A 21,032-nucleotide genomic window follows, 5' to 3' on the forward strand; every position below is an offset into this window, starting at 1 on the left:
TTTATTGTGGTAACTAGGTGCTCTGGCAATGTAGAAATAACAACTATAATTGGGCGATTAATTTGCTATTTAAGCAAGTACTTGTGAAATAGAGGACGACGTTTGTCATGATTCGAGCAATGCAGCTGCAGACTTGGTCGGTTAATATTCATTGTCATGTCAGCAAATGTCGTAAATAGTGTTAAGAAAGCATGGTACTGGACGCTATTTCGTGACGAGCCGTTCATAAGGCGGAAAGTTGTCAGTGACAACATATGATACCAGAAAATCTGGTTGCATCTATCCAAACAGTAATACGATGACTGATGAATAGTTTTTAAACAAGGACGTTCATGGCTACCGACAGTCAGTGACGATAGTTACGCTTTACTCGCAGTCCACAGAATGGGCCGTACTATACGTGGCGACTACAGAAGGCTTTGCAAAGAGCAGACAGACTCAGAATACCTATTCAAAATGTCTTTGTGTAAATGAAATTCTGCATTTTGGATAAATTATTGGACTTAATTTAGCAGAGATTAACGTAAATAGATACCGATATAAACATTTTCGTCGTCTTATGAAATGAATGTAATGCGCAATACTGTTGTGAATACAGCAGTGCGCGAGTGTGCGGTGGTTTTGATCGGCAACAGGACCCCTCTTACGTAAACTGTGGCTGTCCTAATAAACGGTCGTCAGTCCTTACGCGACATGCACTTTCGTTAACGAAACAAATAATAACTCTGTTCAGCGGCAGCAAATGGGAACAGTTCGAAAAGAAAATTTACTGAGAAAAACTGGTAAGCAGAGTAGTGAAATGCGTGAATAAACTACCTCCTAATAATAACGTGTATTACTGCGAAACATTAATGGTTTAGTGATGTACCTTCTAACTTCACTCGAGAAGCGAACTAAATTTGCAGCTCTGATAATCAATTGTCTTTTACTAATTTCATCAAAATTGTGACACCTAACCTCAAATTTTACATTATGGATCCAATGTCCGGGGGGGGGGGGGGGGGGGTTAGGGGACGACATCATGCTGTGAGTTGGTCAGTCGGCGGTGCTGAGTTACTACAGCGAAAGCACTTTTGTTGATAAAGACACATAGTCTTGAATGCCGATGCAATCCAATAGTCGCTAGTAGAAATGCTTAGTAGCATCGAGCTAACGAATGTCTCACTCCCAGTAGCATGTGGCGCGTCGGGGGTGGTCGACGCATTTACCCCACTGAACAAGAATTATTTTGACTATGACTCTCATGGTTGGTTCAAATGGCTCTGAGTACTATGGGACTTAACATGTATGGTCGTCAGTCCCCTAGAACTTAGAACTACTTAAACCTAACTAACCCAAGGACATTACACAACACCCAGTCATCACGAGGCAGAGAAATATGACTCTCATCTTAGTGTCTGAGGTCTGCGACTATGTGTCTAGTTGGAAGATATTTCGATGTAATACACAATGTGAGTCAGCTTCCTCTACCGCTGTCGTTTTGTACCACCCACATTCTTACTGCTGGACCTCATAAACCATGCGCGAGATTTTCATATTCTCTCGCTCACTATGCACAAACTATTATCCCTACAGAAAAATATGAACAAGACCATTTTGTAGGAAATTTAACGTAGTTACATATTTTACTGGGCGAGGTTTCCGCTAGAGGCCGTTGTTTTCGGATCATTCAAGAAAAACGTGCAGATATGAAATTTAAATGCACCCCCATTCCCACACTCAGCCTCTACCGGTCAGAAGTACAGGTATGTTGTTCATAGTACTCCCTCCACCCACAGTACATATATTTGCGACTGCACGACTTATTTCCCACATTCGACCTGTTTTAGTCTTCATTGCCTGGACGCTTTACGCCACTGGTTTAGTGTAGCATTTACAAATTTCAAAAATAAACATTTGTGAAAATTTTACCTAATTATTTCGTCAGTGTTAATAGCATAAAATAACACTTACATCGTTGTATTAGTAAGGCCTTTTGACTACGAACCTATTGTGTGCTTGTAAGTCTCGATCGAACTGTCAACGTAATTTGTTTTAGCGTACAAACAAAGAAAGACCTTCCGAACAGGCCTTAAAGGCACAACGGTACCGATCAGCCGCCGTATCATATTCAGCCCTTAGGAGTCACCGGATGCATATAATGACAGCCGGCCTCAAGCATGTGCAAACGGTGCCAGAGCACAGGGCCCCGCGCTTCTAGGGGCCCCGCACAAAATATTAGAAAGTAGTTTGAAAACTGAATCCCGTAATTTTGTTATTACAGATAAATTGAAAAAATAAATTACGGTGTTTCTGAAATTGCTTTTAATGTAATGTAATTCAATTGCATACCCATTGTGACACGACTATAGCCACCGCAGTACGCCTCGGGAAATTGTGCCTCGGAGTCGAGGGAAACAGGAGCTATGATACTGATGCCCTGTAATAATATCTATTGCCAACACATGATTATTGCTCATGCGTAAATTAAGAGGTACGCGATTCATTGTTTCTCAAGGCCTCTCCGCCACCTTCCTACCTGTTGCTGCGGCTAATAATCATGCATTACATTCTTCCGCTAGCAGGTATTTCCTAGAGAATATTTTGTTCATTGTCGTCAGTTTAAACGTACGGTACTTTTCCACTTCACACCGTTTCACGCGTTGTTTGCGCACTCTATGGGAAGATGCAGTGTTTTTGATTGTCCTGTGAAGTTCAAAGTGCCAACAGCGAAGTGTCTCGTGAAAGGGATAGATTTTGAAAATACGATTCAAGTGCTCAAAAGATGAAGAAAAAGCTACAACTAGAACAGTTTTTGAATTCACAAAAAGGCACTTACGAAAAGTTTCTTCGACCACCAAGCTCAGACAGTGTGACTAAAGTGTGCTTAAAGGAGGATTGCATTAACGGTAGCCTCTCATCATGTGGTGGTTCAGATACAAGTGAACATGAAGCATTGGAAAGCGGACCTGCTGATACACCATATTCAGTGAGGCCGAGTGGTAGTAACTGGAAGGTAATTCGGGCCCAGGCACTTGGGCTAATACGTTAACATTCTCCATGAGAAACAGAAAGGCCCTACTAAAATTATAAATTTTGAGTATCCCTTAAATGAGAACAGAAGAAAGTTTGCAACTCGTTTTTGTGTAAGAATTTTACCAAATTGAGAAAAAAGGGATCGTAATTGGCTTGTGTGTTCGAAATCTGCCGACAAAGCTCTTTGTTTTTGTTGTAAACTTTTGGGTCTCCTTCAAACAAACTGCCAAGTGATGGACTCTGTGATTGCGTTCATTTAGAAAATCGGCTTCAAGAACGCGAACAATCATTTAACCACATAAACTGTACAAAAAATGGATAGAATGTGAAGTACATTTTAAACAAAAAGTAATATCAATAAAACTGACCTTTAACCGCTGGAAAAAGAGAAGAGACATTGTCGTCAGCTTCTAAAAAGAACTATACCCACCATCAGCTACCTAGTTCAACATAATATGGCCTTAAGGGGAAATAACGACAAGCTCTTTCAAGAAAATAATGGCAATTTTCTTGATTCGATCGAAATTATAGCAGAATTTGATCTTGTTTTGCAGGTGCATTTAAGATGGGTAAAATCTCAAGTGATTCATGATCATTATCTTAGAAAAACGTTCAAAAAATGAACTTATAAATTTGCTTGCAAGCAAAGTGAAAAACAGCATTGTTAATTTTGTAAAAGTAAGTAAATATTTTTCTGTCATACTTGATTGTATTCCTGATACAAGCCACACTGAACAAATAACATTTATTGTTAGGTTTGTACATTTATCAGAAGTCACAGTGTCTGTAGAAGAACACTTCCGCTACTTTCTGAACGTCCTTCAACAACAAAAGAAAGTTTTACCGAAACCCTATTGTCGAAACTAGATTAAGTAGGATTCGATATTCATGATTGGAGAGGCTAAAGTTACAGTAACGGCGCGAAAGTGGTGATCAAGCCAGAATCCTAAAGTGCAATCCAAAAGTATGTTATATGCCATGTGGCAGCCACAGTCTTAATCTTGTGTTATCAGATACGGAAAAATCTATAACAAAAGCACTCACATATTTGGCGGAATCCAAAGAATATATATACACTGTTGTCAGTGCATCCACTCAGAGTTGGGAAATCTTATTGAACAGGGTACCAGCTTTAACAGTGAAAAAGTTTTCAGATGCTCGATGGGAAAGTAGGGTTGCGAGTGTGAAAGCTATGAAATGCCAGACAAGAGAAGTCAGAGATGACCTTCTTGAGGTGAGCAACAGCACTGTTGAATCAAAAACAAAGGGCGAAGCACATTCGCGTGCTGTGAACGAATTACCGAGCGAGTTTATTGTAGGCGTTGGTATGTGGTCTCTTTACCATTAACGCAGCAAGTAAGGCACTTCAAGCAAAAAATATGAAAGTGAAAGTAGCAACTAAATCACTCGAAATTCTAGTGCAGTTTATTGAGAATTTCTGCGAAGAAGGTTTTGTTAACGCGCAGATAACAGCGAAAGAGATAGCTGAAAGCTTACAGATTGAACCAAAATTTGGAGATAGGAGAAATGGCGAGAAGCCGAAGCAATTTGATTGCGAATGTGACGACATGGTTTGCAGAACTCAACCCTCAAAGGGGAAATAAAAAATCGATTTTTCCTACCCTGGTGTTGAAAAACTTGAAAGAAAGGTTTAACCAACTGGCTAAGTATTCCGGTATATTCGGCTTCTTGTTTCCTCCAGAAAGTTTAAAATACATACAGGACGAAGAACTGGAAATGTTATGTAAAACATAAAACATAAAAAATCGATTTTTCCTACCCTGGTGTTGAAAAACTTGAAAGAAAGGTTTAACCAACTGGCTAAGTATTCCGGTATATTCGGCTTCTTGTTTCCTCCAGAAAGTTTAAAATACATACAGGACGAAGAACTGGAAATGTTATGTAAAACTCTTGAGAAAGAGCCAAGTGTAAACATAAATTGTGAACGTTCGAAAGACATAGATCTTTTGAGAGAAATTAAAGTGTTCAGAGAAATGGAGCCTGATGATGTGAAAACGACTATGTTAATATTGCAATACCTGAATGACACCGAAAACACATTTTTCAACATTTATTTTGGCCTACAGAATTTTGCTAACCGTGTCAGTGACTGTCACCTCCGCTCAAAGGAGCTTTTCACGTTTAAAGCTCATCAAGAATTATTTCAGAAGCAGCACTTCGTAAGAACGACTGTCTTCTCTTTCCATGTTGTCAGTGGAACACGACGTGGCTTCAGAATAGACTTTTGATGACAACGTTGATGAATTTTCTCCTCAAAAAGTAAGAAAAAGATGTTTTGTGTAAAGTGTGTAAAGCAGAAAACCGTTAGTGTTTAAAACGTACAGCTCATTTAATTTCTTGTAAATATGGAGCGCAGTCAAATGATGAAAACATGTAACTGTATATCCTGAACAATACTTGTGAACGTTATTTGATTTTGCATTTCGTTAAATTCGAAGGATGCCCATAGATGAGTTAGTGTCTATTATAAACATTTCAGTAATTACCATATGTCTTAACATTCGTTATTAATTATTTTGCTATCATAACAGCAGAAACCAGATGCTGCATCAAAACAGAAACCAGATTGTAGTTATAAGAGTTAGGGGCATGAAAGGGAAGCAGTGGTTGGGAAGGGAGTGAGACGAAGTTGTAGCCTATCCCCGATGTTATTCAATCTGTATATTGAACTAGCAATAAAGGGAACAAAAGAAAAATTCGGAGTAGGAATTAAAATCCATGGCGAAGAAATAAAAACTTTGAGGTTCGTCGATGACATTGTAATTCTGTCAAAGACAGCAAAGGACCTAGAGCAGCTGAACGGAATGGACAGTGTCTTGAAAGAAGGATATAAGATGAACATCAACAAAAGCAAAACGAGGAAAATGGAATGTAGTCAAATTAAATCAAGTTATGTTGAGGGAATTAGAATAAGAAATGAGATGCTTAAAGTAGTAAATGAGTTTTGCTAGTTGGGAAGCAAAATAACTGATGATGGTCGAAGTAGAGAGGATATAAAATTTAGACTGGCAATGGCAAGGAAAGCGTTTCTGAAGAAGAGGAATTTGCTAACATCAAGTATGGATTTCAGTGTCAGGAAGTATTTTTTGAAGGTATTTGTATAGAGTGTAACCATTTTGGACAATAAATAGTTTGGACAAGAAGAGAATAGAAGCTTTCGAAATGTGGTCCTACAGAAGAATGCTGAAGGTTAGATGGGTAGATCACATAACTAATGAGGAAGTATTGAACAGGATTGGGGACAAGAGAAATTTGTGGCACAACTTGACTAGAAGAAGGAAACGTTTGGTAGAATATATTCTGAAGCATCAAGGGATCACCAATTTGGTACTGGAGGGCAGAGTGTAGGGTAAAAGTCGTAGAGGGAGACCAAGAGATGAATACGCTAAATAGATTCAGTAGGATGTAGGTTGCATTAGGTTCTGGGATATGAAGAAGCGTGCACAGGATCGAGTAGTATGGAGAGCTGCATCAAACCAGTCTCTGGACTGAAGACCACAACCACAACAGCAGGTCCGCTGTAGTAAGAGTCTTATGATATATTGGTGGTATGTCGATGACGAAACTGTCTTCGAGGGGTGGCGGGAAGGGGGGGGATGCGGAAAACCCCGAGCACAAGTTTTGCACACGCCACCGCGCCCTGATGTAGTCAGCACACCGCTCTCTTGGCAGTTGTCAGTTTTCGTGACCAGAGCCGTCGCTTCTCAATCAAACAGTTTTTGAATTGGCCTCACAAGGGCCGAGTGCACTCCGCTTGGCAACAGCACTCGGCAGACTCGAACGATGACCCATCCAAGTGGTAGCCAAGCCCGACGGCACATACCTTCGGTGATCTGATGGGAACCGGTATTTCCCCTGCGGCAGGGCCGTTGGCTTGTTTCAACGTACCGTTTACAAAAATTATTCTTCGTTCATTACCCTCATGGTCACGTTTAAATTAATAACGTTCACAAAGTTGCCGACTATGCTGGTAGTGTAATAGATCAGTCAGTGGAGACCAAAAAAGTTGGAATGTTGGGAATAGTTCGTGTGATAGGAAATTTTTGTTCAGTGGTCGGAGGGTGTACCACGAACAATATTAGAAATCCTGACAGTTGAGGGATGAGTGTGTGGTGGAGGTGTGTCTGTTTTTCTTGAATAACTGTAAAGTCGTGGCCTCATGCGAAAACGTATTCCAGTATAAAATTTAACCGCATTATATTTCCTGCTACAAAAAGGTCCTGCTCATTTTTTCTGTACCACTGATAGTTTGCGAGTAGAGAGAGAGAGAATATGAAAATCTCGCGCGTGCTTTATGAGGACCAGCTGTGACACTGCGGGTGGTATCAAACGACAGCAGTAGGGACCACCATATACAGGGTGAAGAGAAATTCGCGCACTCGGGCTTTGCAACGCGACTCCTTACATTCCAGCGATAAAAAAAGTGTCTCTCACAAAATTTCGTCCGCCGAGTACATCCAGCAGAAGAAGGACATTAAAGAGTGGTAATCTGGCAACACTGTAACCACATGTATGGTAACTACCACTGTCAGTGAATAGAGTATTGGGTTATCATGCAGGAGGTCAATGGTTCGATCCTGGTTTGAGGCATAAGCTTTTAATTTGGTAAATGTAGTCCAGGCAGTAAAGTACCTGGCATCTTAATAGTCAACAACTACTACAGCGGGTCCTCTAGAAAACATTTGCACTTATATACTACAATTGTAGAAATGGGAGATGGGTCAGCTTTTAAAGCAGCTCTTTCGCACCTCGTCGGCGTGAATTTACTCTCACCACTTCGTTTACTAGATGTGAAACGTCCCCATTGAACAATTATACATGATTATGCTTTAACTGACACACAATAATTTTAGCGCAACGCAATCTGACTTTCAAAAATCCCTACAAAAGAATGGCCCTGACTAACATTAATCTATACGTTTCACAAATCACTAAACCTTACAAAAATCTTCGTTACTCGAACTACTGCAATACAGCGAGCGCCACTACTGCCAGCTAAATAAAACTTTCAAACTACGGATAGGCATACAGAACAAACAATGTATTCACCTCAATAGTGTTCAAAAGTGATAATATATATAGCAGTTCATAACATCCAGTCTTACAAATTTCAAAACTCCGCCATTTCTCTCCCCACATCCACCACTGCTGGTGGCTCACCTCCAACTGCGCAACACTATGCGCTGTTAACATCCAGCTACCCAACACTACAATGGCGAGTATTACAACAATGCAAACCAGCCACAGACTGCACACAGCACAGCCAGTGATTTTCATACAGAGCGCTACGTGCGTTACCAATAAAAAAACTAAACAGCCTACTTACATAGCCCCCATGCTCCCCACAAAAAAATTACAAATTGTTTTGGGCAGTGGACAATAACGATTTGATAAAATTTTTCATAATTACAATAACAAAGATATCAAATGCACACACTTATTGAAACAATGTTGGTCAGAAGCTAAAATTTTCTCACAGTCGCATAAAAACAGTCCTGATCATTCATCACAGTAAAATTACAGTGTTTCCTTTCTCATAGTCTGAGCAGTAAGTAAAAGAGAAGGCACACAGAAGTAGTGGATTTCCATGCAGTCTTGAAGAAGTTGTGTTGTCCTTCCAACGGAAAGACAGTGCTGACTCTTGACATGCAGACAGGTAATTGGCCACAACAGAGCAAACCCACAGCAGAGCCAGTCGAAGTTTTGAAGAATATTGGTAGGTAGGTCACCACAGAACAGATCCACTGTAGTCCCGATAGAGATTACGGTATTGGTGGGCCACGACAGATGCAGACTTACTGTAGTCCTTGTAGAGATGGTTAGCAGCTATCCGTTGCGACTGTGCAGGTGCACAATCACCATCGAAGAGTCTTGTGGACAATACAGCAAGTCCATGAACCACCACTTGTGTACTCACAAAAAATTTATTTGATATGTCCTTAGAACCAGCAACTCTGTTAACAAGTCCCTCACTGAATTATTAACACACATGCAAACACTATTGGTCCCAATTTCTCACATATTGTGCATATACTATGACCGACAGAAATGTGTTCAATGAAATGAATACTTACAAGTTACTTAATTTTATGAACTGGTGACAATTACAATTTTATAACATAAGAATACAATAACAAAGGTACAAAATACATCATTAAAAACATAATAATACAGATAACAATTGTAGTAATACAGGCTTTACAAAACAATAGAAATAAACATATACATCAGTGTTAGAAGAATTATGACATAAGTAAATACATAAAAGATCAGAATAACTTTTAAAACATCAACTTCACACATGAGCATTAAAACAAAACAGAATAAAAAATGTCTAAACATATTTACTAAGAAAATAACATATTATTAGAAAAATTCCACAACATAACTCTTATCAGCTAAACACATAAAGACAGGAAAAACACAAACATACAAGAGTACACAAACACTTAGCAGAATAACAGAAAAGGAAAGGACAGGGTTTGTTTTACTGCAGTATCTTGCAAACAAAACTTTCTTTACTTCTTGGAGATCTCCATTCGTTCTTCATTATTTCAAAAAGTGCTATCTATACCAGGTTTCTGTACTTTTTTCGTAAAACTTCTCAATGCATTTCTTCCAATTCATCCCAACTCATTCTCTTATATAGTCTACCCCCTCTTAAGCTAACTTACATCTACTGAGCTCAGATGCTAAACTAAGGGATGAAGCAATGCAGCAGCACAGAACAATTAACACAAACAGCAATGACAAAAAAATGGAAATTGGCAAAGCAAGCAGCAGCAAAGGCAATAACTTATATCTAAACATGATAAAGCTCAAACAGAAAAAATATTACAGAAAAAATGGCCATGTTTAATACCTATGTCACATCTTAACACTAGGGTGATGCATCACCTTAACTTACACTACTAAAAAGTTACCAGTCATTGACAAAAATTATGTATGCAATACCTGTGAAAGGGAAATGTCTTTTTGTGCTCCCTCGTTTTTTTTTGTTTTTTTGGAAGTAGATCCAAAAATGGTTATTTACTGGATCTGTAGGCATAAAACATCTATATTAGTACATCTATTAAACTTTATTTTAACCAATGCTGCAGTGCAGCTAGAAACTAGATATTAAACAAAATGAGCAATCTCTCAACTAGAAAGACAATAGATGTAAAATGTTTCTCATCATTTCATTAGGCATTTTAGCAAATATCATAAATTAAGAGCTCCACAGTATAATCATATGTTTTCAAGTTTGAGCGTGTCGCATTTGCGATGCTTTCTGCAAAGGAATGTCAATAGCGAGGATAATGGCCCCTTTTTTTTCTCCACCTGTGCCTCTGAAAGGCACACACTAATGCCTTTTTTCCAGGCATCTGTCGCGCAGCTGGATGCCCACGATGCATTACGTGAAGGTGGTCACTTAACTTTCTTACCGAAATATTTACGACAGCAGTTTATGCTACAGTGACAGTCTCATATAAAAATATTTTCATAGGTTGAGAATTTGCGTTACAAATGTGTAGAAAATAAAATCCTATTGATATAACAGTGTCCAAAAAATTTTCGTCGCCATTGTAATACATTCACGCATTTACATGCGTTTCATAACTCTTAAAGTACGATTCTTGGTTTCCAACAATCTTTTTCACAAACCAGAGTCCCTAACCACTACTCGTTATTCCTTACCTTATTCGTCGACACTTCTTCAATATTTCATCGTAACAGATATGTAGCATAATCAAATAACTCATATGTGGTAGCATCATATTATTGACCATAAACATACCTCAGCATAATACACATTGTCGTCGTAAAAATAACATCATAACACCTCAGTCAAATCTCAAAATTGTCGTAGCTTCCTACAGTAATTTCAAAAACTAAAAAAAATTATCTGCTCATGTCAAAAGTATCATCTACCTCAAACGTACTTTAAAAATCATGATCCCTTACCAAATATGTCATTCAAAGCTCTCATAGTATCATAATGGTTCTGCAAAAATATAAACAGTCCACAAAGTACAGACAAGATACAATTTCGTAAGTGTGAAGTTATCCAACGGTGTAATTACTTAAACATCTGTCACTGATGTAGTAAAATAAATGTTTGTCTCTCTCAGTTAAATGATCAGACAGCTGTGTAATTTATACGTTAGAGAAATATGGTACCGATGTGTAAAGTTGTATAAGCAAATACCATATTAGCTAGGGCTCCTTATTCTTGCTACACACATGGTACACAAAGTAAGCGTGTACCCCCCTGAGGATTAATGTAATTATACCCTCAGGTGTTACAGATTACAGCAATGGAATGAAATGTATCACGGAAAACCTTTGTATCTTTGTAATTCAAAAATATTTAAAAATAAATGTTTTAAGTACAAAATTAATCACTCAAATGCGTGTCCTGTAGCGCTAAATGTGCGTCTTGCTGTAAGATAATCTCTGTGGAAGTGTCATAGTTATCGTCCTCCGAAAGCTAAGTTCTGCAAAAGTCAATGTACTTACCTCATGATAAACAAAAGTGAAATGCTTTGCGTATAAATATCTTAGTTATTACGCTTATTGCCGTGATGAAGAAAATACTGTGCTGTAACGTATTGTTGTGCTACGGAAAAGGCTGTCTCATTGTAGCTGTACCACAAAAGTTACTACTAAAACATGTTTTCCTTTCCAGAAGAATTCAGAAAAACTGTGCAGATATAAAACTGAAACACCGCAAAAGCAACATTGTAAATTGTCACTCATTAGTAGCGTCGTGATAAAATCGTGTAGCTGTCAAGGAAACCAAATACTAAGTCATCTTTAATGTCACAAAAACTACTTGAAATAAGGAATGTCTTTTCAAGTAAACCAAAATCTACATCTACATCTACATGACTACTCTGCAATTCACATTTAAGTGCTTGGCAGAGGGTTCATCGAACCACAATCATACTATCTCTCTACTATTCCACTCCCGAACAGCGAGCGGCAAAAACGAACACCTAAACCTTTCTGTTCGAGCTCTGATTTCTCTTATTTTATTTTGATGATCAATCCTACCTATGTAGGTTGGGCTCAACAAAATATTTTCGCATTCGGAAGAGAAAGTTGGTGACTGAAATTTCGTAAAAAGGTCTCACCGCGACGAAAAACGTCTATGCTGTAATGACTTCCATCCCAACTCGTGTATCATATCTGCCACACTCTCTCCCCTATAACGCGATAATACAAAACGAGCTGCCCTTCTTTGCACCCTCTCGATGTCCTCCGTCAATCCCACCTGGTAAGGATCCCACACCGCGCAGCAATATTCTAACAGAGGACGAACGAGTGTAGTGTAAGCTGTCTCTTTAGTGGACTTGTTGAATCTTCTAAGTGTCCTGCCAATGAAACGCAACCTTTGGCTCGCCTTCCCGACAATATTATCTATGTGGTCCTTCCAACTGAAGTTGTTCGTAATTTTAACACCCAGGTACTTAGTTGAATTGACAGCCTTGAGAATTGTACTATTTATCGAGTAATCGAATTCCAACGGATTTCTTTTGGAACTCATGTGGATCATCTCACACTTTTCGTTATTTAGCGTCAACTGCCACCTGACGCACCATACAGCAATCTTTTCCAAATCGCTTTGCAACTGATACTGGTCTTCAGATGACCTTACTAGACGGTAAATTACAGCATCATCTGCGAACAGTCTAAGAGAACTGCTCAGATTGTCACCCAGGTCATTTATATAGATCAGGAACAGTAGAGGTCCCAGGACGCTTCCCTGGGGAACACCTGATATCACTTCAGTTTTACTCGATGATTTGCCGTCTATTACTAAGAACTGCGACCTTCCTGACAGGAAATCACGAATCCAGTCGCACAACTGAGACGATACCCCATAGCTCCGCAGCTTGATTAGAAGTCGCTTGTGAGGAACGGTGTCAAAAGCTTTCCGGAAATCTAGAAATACGGAATCAACTTGAGATCCCCTGTCGATAGCGGCCATTACTTCGTGCGAATAAAGAGCTAGCTGCGTTGCACAAGAGCGATGATTTCTGAAGCCATGCTGATTACGTGTCAATAGATCGTTCCCTTCGAGGTGATTCATAATGTTTGAATACAGTATATGCTCCAAAACCCTACTGCAAACCGACGTCAATGATATAGGTCTGTAGTTAAATGGATTACTCCTACTACCCTTCTTGAACACTGGTGCGACCTGCGCAATTTTCCAATCTGTAGGTACAGATCTATCGGTGAGCGAGCAGTTGTATATGAGTGCTAAGTAGGGAGCTATAGTATCAGCGTAATCTGAAAGGAACCTAATCGGTATACAGTCTGGACCTGAAGACTTGCCCGTATCAAGCGATTTGAGTTGCTTCGCAACCCCTAAGGTATCTACTTCTAAGAAACTCATGCTAGCAGATGTTCGTGTTTCAAATTCTGGAATATTCCATTCGTCTTCCCTGGTGAAGGAATTTCGGAAAACTGCGTTCAATAACTCCGCTTTAGCGGCACAGTCGTCGATAACAATACCATCGGCACTGCGCAGCGAAGGTATTGACTGCGTCTTGCCGCTTGTGTACTTTACAATGTTGCATTAAAATCTCATTAGCAGTATATGTTCTAAGTATGTAAGTCTTATAGTCGTTAGTAATCGTGCAACTATCGAGCAAAAAAGTACACACACAGTAACACTGTGTCCTCTGTTCACTATCACAATGCAGTGGTAATTACTGTCTAAATATGTTCCGTATTTCTATGTCCCTCTTACCGTACTGGAGCGCGAGTTTCCTCTGAAATACGTAATTCTTGTATTACCTGTGTCAGCTGATCTTGTACTTCCCGGATTTCTCTTTGGTGTTGCGTATTAATTTGATTCTGATTTTGTTTGAATTTCCTAATTTGTTCGCACTCTTCTGTGTCATTAAAGACTACCGGTTTTGTGTCATTCAGATTATCATCTACTTCGTAGATAAATTATTTAGCTGATCCGAAAGTTCAACTACTTTCTCTGATAATGAACTAATTTCCTCCATGTGTCTTTCTGAACCAATTTTCAGAGTATCTACTGTGTCCTTTAAGTATTCTTGAGTTTTTGTAAGTTGCGTAACCGAATCGGTAGATGCAACTGAGTCAATTTTAGCTTGCAAAGTCTCATGATTTTCATGAAGAATAGTTTGCAATTCTTTTATGGCTGCTTCATGGTTCTGTAATGCATTTTCATGCCGCGAAAAAATAGGTTGGAAATGCTCACAAATCTGTGTTTTTACGTCATTACAGACTTTTGGACATTTCGATTCAATGTTATGTAACTGAGTAGTTAAATCTTCACGTGTTTGTTCAAGTGTGGTGTCTAACTTTTGAAGCTTTTGCTGTGTTTGTCTATGATTTTATTCTATTGTGTCTAACTGTTGCTCTGTTTGTCTCTGATTTTGTTCCATTGTATCTAACTTTTGAACCTTTTGCTGTGTTTGTCTCTGATTTTGTTCCATTTGTTGCATTAATAGCAATAATAATGTATTAGTGTCTGGAATCTGTTTCTCTATGCTTTTTGGCAGTGCATTTTCATTGGCAACATTCACATTTTGACATGCAGAAAATTTGTCTTGACTCATTTGAGAAAACGGTGAGGACCCAAAACCTAAGTCTACAGTATTTGCAATATTGTGTTCTGTCATTTCGGATTCCTGAGGCGAGCTGTTGACGACCGATCGATCGATAGTGGTTCCCTGTTCACTATTTGTATCATTGTCTACACCATGACTTGCCGCCCGCTCCATTTTCCTATGCAGAATTACCAAATTACTACTTCGAATGTCTGTTAATTCACTACACAGTAGTGCTGATAAGCTACGCTAGTCGTCACTATTATTTCTCAGTTTACTTTGGAGCCTAGTGTTACGTTTTTCACACGCCATTATTGTCACAATATTTCACACGATAACACAGAAAAGCACAATTTGAAGAGCAAAAATAAGAGAACACATTAACATAGCACTGAAAATAATATCTAGTTAATTGCAAGCGCAGCTGCGAAATACTTGGTGCAAATCTACATGCATGCCACAACTGTTTTACTGTACAACAATGAAAGACTGCAACTACAAAGGAGATTCTCTTTACAATTACGCGCTAGCAATAAACGATAGCTACACTAATTACACAAACTACAAGAAAAAAATCAGAAGATTTCAGTGAGGTATCCTCGGCTAAGGGTCGACATATGAAACATCCCCATTGAACAATTATACATGATTGTGCTTTAACTGACACACAATAATTTTAGCGCAACGCAATCTGACTTTCAAAAATCCCTACAAAGGAATGGCCCTGACTAACATTAACCTGTACGTTTCACAAATCACTTACCTTACAAAAATCTTCGTTACTCGAACTACTGCAATACAGCGAGCGCCACTACTGCCAGCTAAATAAAAGATTCAAACTACTGAAGGCACTAACTACTGATAGGCATAGTTAGCAAATGAAAGATTTTGATACAGAACAAACAATGTATTTACCTCAATAGTGTTCAAAAGTGATAATATATATAGCAGTTCATGACATCCAGTCTTACAAATTTCAAAACTCCGCCATTTCTCTCCCCACATCCACCACTGCTGGCGGCTCACTTCCAACTGCGCAACGCTACGCGCTGTTAACATCCAGCTGCCCAACACTACAACGGCAGACAACAATGCAAACTAGCCACAGACTGCACACAGCACAGCCAGTGATTTTCATACAAAGCGCTACGTGGCGTTACCAGTAAAAAAACCTAAACAGCCTACTTACAGATGCGACACCTGTTCTCTTTGGTATCCTTCTCCAGTGGTACCATAAATTAGTACCAAGTATTATTCTTGCCTCGTTCAGGACTAACAACGTGCTTTGCGAATACTGCGAATGGTTGCAACAGGAACATGAAGCCAACGAGCCAACGACGACTTCGGGAAGACCGTAATATGACCGGATGAGGCAGCATTCACTCTTGAGGATGTCTTCAATACTCACAATGCCTACCACTGGTGTGAGGTTAGCCTGTACGTCACCTGTGACCATGGATAGCAAGTTCGCTTTGGTATCAACGTCTGGGCAGCAATATTGGGCGAGAGGTGTTTGGGTCCTACATGTTGCCTGACCAGTTGACTGCATGAATGTGTCATGCATTCCTCTCAAACTATCTGTCTGATGCTCTGGAAGATGTTCCACTACATGTTTGGCAGAGGATATGGTTCCAACATGGAATTAATGTGCGACAGTATTTGGGCAGAACATTTCCACGGAAATGGTTCGGTCGTGGAGGTCCAGTTGGAAAGCCACCGCGTTCACCTGATCTAAATCACCTGGGTTTCTTCCTGTGGGGACACCTGAAGGAGCACGTGCACTCTACTTCGCCAACGAATATGGAAGAATTGGAAGTGCGTGTTCATGCTACTCTTTTTACTATGAATGCAGATTTTCTGCGAAGGATCCAGATCTCTATAATCCGGCGGGTTGCGCAGCGGTTGGACGTACAGGAAGTTGGCTTTGAGCATCTGTTGTTCTGAGGACAAAGTTGTGAAGGTTGTGAAGATCATGCGGTCATTAATATGAACTTTATTATTGTCACTGGTTACTAATGAGCGACATCTGAGCGCTCATATTACATGTAGTATAAACGACTAGTAGATGTTGTGTTATTGTACTGTGCTATCATCTTTAACATCTCGAAACTGATATTGTTTTTGTACTTATTCTGTCCTATGACAGGTCATTTGTTTTAACTGTCTATTTCTTATTTGTCTAACCACGTAATTGTTATGTTCAAAGAGACAAAATGTTGTAAATTTAGGATACATGTGTCCTAAGAAACGGTGTATATTACAGTGTGAAATGTCAGAATGAAATTAGCAAATAAAAAAATAATGCACCCCAACCCATGGTCGAACCCTCGACCTCCTGCATGCTAACCCAAAACTCTATCCACCGCACCGACTGTACAGCACAACTAATGCATGCTGACGGACATAGTTAGGATACATGTGGTTACAGTGTTGCCAGATTGCCACTCTTCAACGTCAGTTTTCTGCTGGATGTACTTGCCGGACCAAATTTTACTAGAGACATTTTTTTATCGCTAGCATGTAAATAGACGCTCTGCGAAGCCCGAATGCGCGAATTTCACTTCACCCTGTACAGCGCACGACACGCTACAGCTTGCCTTTGCTACCTGTTCCTAATCGATGGATTATACAAAGGGGACCGGCACCTTGGCTGGCCTATTCTCTATATTTGACATCCTTCGATAATTTTTTTCTGGTAAAAGCTAAAAGACACTGTTTACCACGACTTCAGACTACACCAGATGATACAAAACGTCCTATTAGTGCTGCCTGTACTAAAACTTTTGGTCTAATGATAGAACAGGTGCATCAGTCATATCATGGCAAACAGGAAGCTCTTGGTGGACATTTATAACGTTATCTGTGAAGACAAATTCTCTTTCTTTTTCGTATTGCACAGCATTTGTTTATTCACTTGTTTTCCATAAGTTAGTGCAGATACAGGGAACAGATAATATCCGGTGTATACAATTTTCTAACTGTGATTGCTCTTGTACTGCTCGTCTGCTTCTGCGGCTAATTGTCTCTCACTGGTGTCTATCTTGTTGGAAACCACTGTAATATACACAGTGATGACCTGCAGCAGCTTTCTTTCACCGATTGGACACCAGCCCTATAAAAACACCAATTAAAGTATAATTTGTACTAGTTTAATTTTGTTTACGTCGGTGGGTATTGTTTCATTTAAGAAAATATTACTTTCTAAATTAAATTAACATTCTAGTGCTTGTTTAAAAATGATTTTTTTGTGCTGCAATTGTGGGTGAAAGCAACACATCAGTGGCTCTTTCCACTTCAGAAGTGTTTGGGGAGAAAGTATTAGAATATTCACCCTGTACACTGAAGAGCCAAAGAAACTGGTACACCTGCCTAATACCGTGTAGGGCACTCGCGAGCACGCAGAAGTGACCCAACACGACGTGGCATGGACTCGGCTAATGCCTGGAGTACTAATTGACACCGTGAATCCTATTGGGCTGTCCATAAATGCGCATGAGTACGAGGGGGTGAAGATCTCTTCTGCACAGCACGTTGCAAGGCATCCCAGATATGCTCAATAATGTTCGTGTCTGGGAAGTTTGATGGCCAGCGGACGTGTTTAAACTCAGGAGGGTGTTCCTGGAGCCACTCAGTAGCAATTCTGGACGTGTGAGGTGTAGCATTTTCCTGCTGGAATTTCCCAACTCCCTCGGAAAGCACAATGTACATTAATGGATGCAGGTGATAAGACAGGATGCTTACGTATGTGTCATCTTTCAGAGTCGTATCTAGATGTACCAAGCGTCCCATATAATTCCAACTGCACACGCACCACACCATTATAGAGCGTTCACCAGCTTGAACAGTCCCTTGCTGACATGCAGGGTCCACTGATCCATGAGGTTGTCTCCATACCCGTACACGTCCATCCGCTCGATACGATTTGAAACGAGACTCCTCCGACCAGGCAACATATGTCCAGTCACAAACAGTCCAATGTCGGTGTTGACGAGCCCAGGCGAGGCGTAAAGCTTCGTGTCGTGCAACCATCAAGGGTAGGCGAGTGGGCCTTCGGCTCTGAAAGTCCATATCGATGATGATTTGTTGAATGGTTGCCCGCTGACACTTGTTGATGGCCCAGCATTGAAATCTTCAGCAATTTGCTTAAGGGTCGCACTTCTGTCACGTTGAACGATTCTCTTCAGTTGTCGTTGGTCCCGTTCTCGCAGGATCTTTTTCCGGTGGCAGCGAGGTCGGAGATTTGATGTTTTACCGGATTCCTGATATTCACGGTACACCCGTGAAATGGTCGGAGACGCTGTTTCCCATCGCTCGTGGGCCGACTATAACACTACGTTCGGACTGACTTAAATCTTGATTACCTGCCGTTGTAGCAGGACAGACACCTTTTGTCTTGTACAGGGGTTGCCGAGCACAGCACCATATTCTGTTTACATACCTCTGTATTCGAATACGCATGCGTATGGCAATTTCTTTGGCGCTTCAGTGTATATGAAATGTGATCAATAGCCCATCTATGCTATCCATTCAAAAGTGTCCATACGCATATTACTCAACATTACTATAGAATGCGTCTGCCCTTCGCCCTTATGACTGCTTGAACCTTGCTGAGGACAACTTCAGTTTGGTGTCTGAATGTCTGTGGAGGAAAGACAGCCCATTTTTCCTCAAGAGCCGCAACCAGAGAAGATAACTCCAACTGCACACTCTGGGGTTTGGACGGAAAGCGACTATCTAACTCATCCCAGACGGGTTGCATGGGGTTCAGGTCAGTACTCTGGGGAGGCCACACCATTTCAGGGATGTTACTGTCCACAAACCTATACCTCACAGATTCTACTTTATGAGAGGGAGCATTATCATACTGATAAAAACAACCCTCGTCTCCGAACTGTTCCTCTACTGTACGCAGTACATAATGTTGTAAAATACGTTCATATCCTTCCGCACTAAACGCTTTCTTAAGTGCAATAAGGAGACCACGTCTCAACCACGAAAAATACCCCCATAGCGTAACACCGCCTTGTCCCTACTTCACTGTTGGCGCTAAACATGACGGCAGGTAACATTCTCCAGGTTTCGCTGTGTTTGTTCCTTCACGTTCCACTTCAGTGTCCCATCGCCAACAGTCTACTTGGACAGCTTTAGAAGGGTTCGATATCCCTAGTGGATTTATCATTCAGGTGACAGCCAAAGATGTCCACATTCGAGATCACTGAGCTCTCCTCACCTAGCCATTCCGCTGTTACCGACAACACACTACTCCTCGCCACCTTTTATACTGGTGGATTCGCCTCTCGTAACATCTATTGGATAATTCCGCGTGATATAGGGTGTCTGGATACTTTTGATCGGATACTGTACCATTCGCGTATTCGAAGCTAATATTCGGCGCGGTGGCGGATGGGAGCAACCGTAAGGGAGTTGGCCGTTTACAGTAGCTCCCATAAGCCACTGCGAATGCGCAAATGGCACGAAGATTCTTTTATGTGGCTATGCAGCATTGTTAATTGATATCAGTTTGTCTAATTCCTTTTCTTAACAGGACTTCTTATTCCTTTTCTATTTTCCAGGAAAACTGAGAGATGTCACCGGCAGCTACGCCGCGTGTTTCCTCGCGCTCATGGTCCTCGGCCTGCTGTGTGTAGTGCCTTGGACGATAGAGATGGTGGTCACTGCACTCAGAAATCGAAAGAAGCCACTCCCTTAACGTCACTTTTATTGATCCCTGTGAGCAGAACAACACAGAAAAGTGTGTCACTGCAGGAAGCGGAGATCTTTCAATAGCGCTGGCGAAATGGTTTTATCCCTTATCCTGCCGCCTCAGCAGAATATTTACTGTGAATAAGCTTCCCTGAATGGTAACGCACTAGACAATTACATATTGAAAAAGCCTTGCAAGGGACACATGACACAGCTCTTCGAAAGAAATTAAGAAAATAATTAACTGATAGTACATTACATTCTGAGCTATAAAAGAATAAAACTTGCTACAGATTGATGTTAATTTCGTATACGTAAAATAAACTCCTACCATTTTATTGGTATATTCTTATTTACTGTAATGTTTGTACATGACTTCGTCATCCATGCTGGAAAACAACAAATGTCATAAACACAAAGAAGTATTCTGGCTAACGAATACAACGCTTTGTAGTTTTATTTTCACCCAGACTTGTCTGAGCACTTTTTGTGCTAAGTTCAATGGGTTTATTTGTTTATTTTCCTTCTCACGTTAAACTATTGGTTGTTTATGCTGGTAGCTTTAAATCTGCTACAGAAGCAACAGTTTGTCATATTATCTGATGTTATGGTGGTTTGTGTGTGTGTGTGTGTGTGTGTGTGTGTGTGTGTGTGTGTGTGTGTGTGTGAAGTTAACATGCTTGTTTCTTTCTCTGTTGTCGTTAATTTTGCATT

At 40.2% G+C, this 21,032-nt stretch overlaps 1 protein-coding gene across 1 annotated transcript in view; it reads left to right on the forward strand.

Moving 5' to 3' along the window:
• Positions 1 to 20,656, forward strand: part of LOC126354827 (monocarboxylate transporter 13-like) — a 130,654-nt gene extending 109,998 nt beyond the window's left edge. The window contains exon 9 of the mRNA XM_050004770.1: positions 20,189 to 20,656. Within this exon, the coding sequence (XP_049860727.1) occupies positions 20,189 to 20,325 (137 nt within the window). The 3' untranslated portion in view covers positions 20,326 to 20,656. The remainder of the gene's footprint in view (positions 1 to 20,188) is intronic.
• The last annotated feature ends 376 nt before the right edge of the window (positions 20,657 to 21,032 follow it).

The sequence above is a fragment of the Schistocerca gregaria genome, chromosome 3 (genome assembly GCF_023897955.1).
Source record: "Schistocerca gregaria isolate iqSchGreg1 chromosome 3, iqSchGreg1.2, whole genome shotgun sequence".
NCBI classification, from domain to species: domain Eukaryota; kingdom Metazoa; phylum Arthropoda; class Insecta; order Orthoptera; family Acrididae; genus Schistocerca; species Schistocerca gregaria.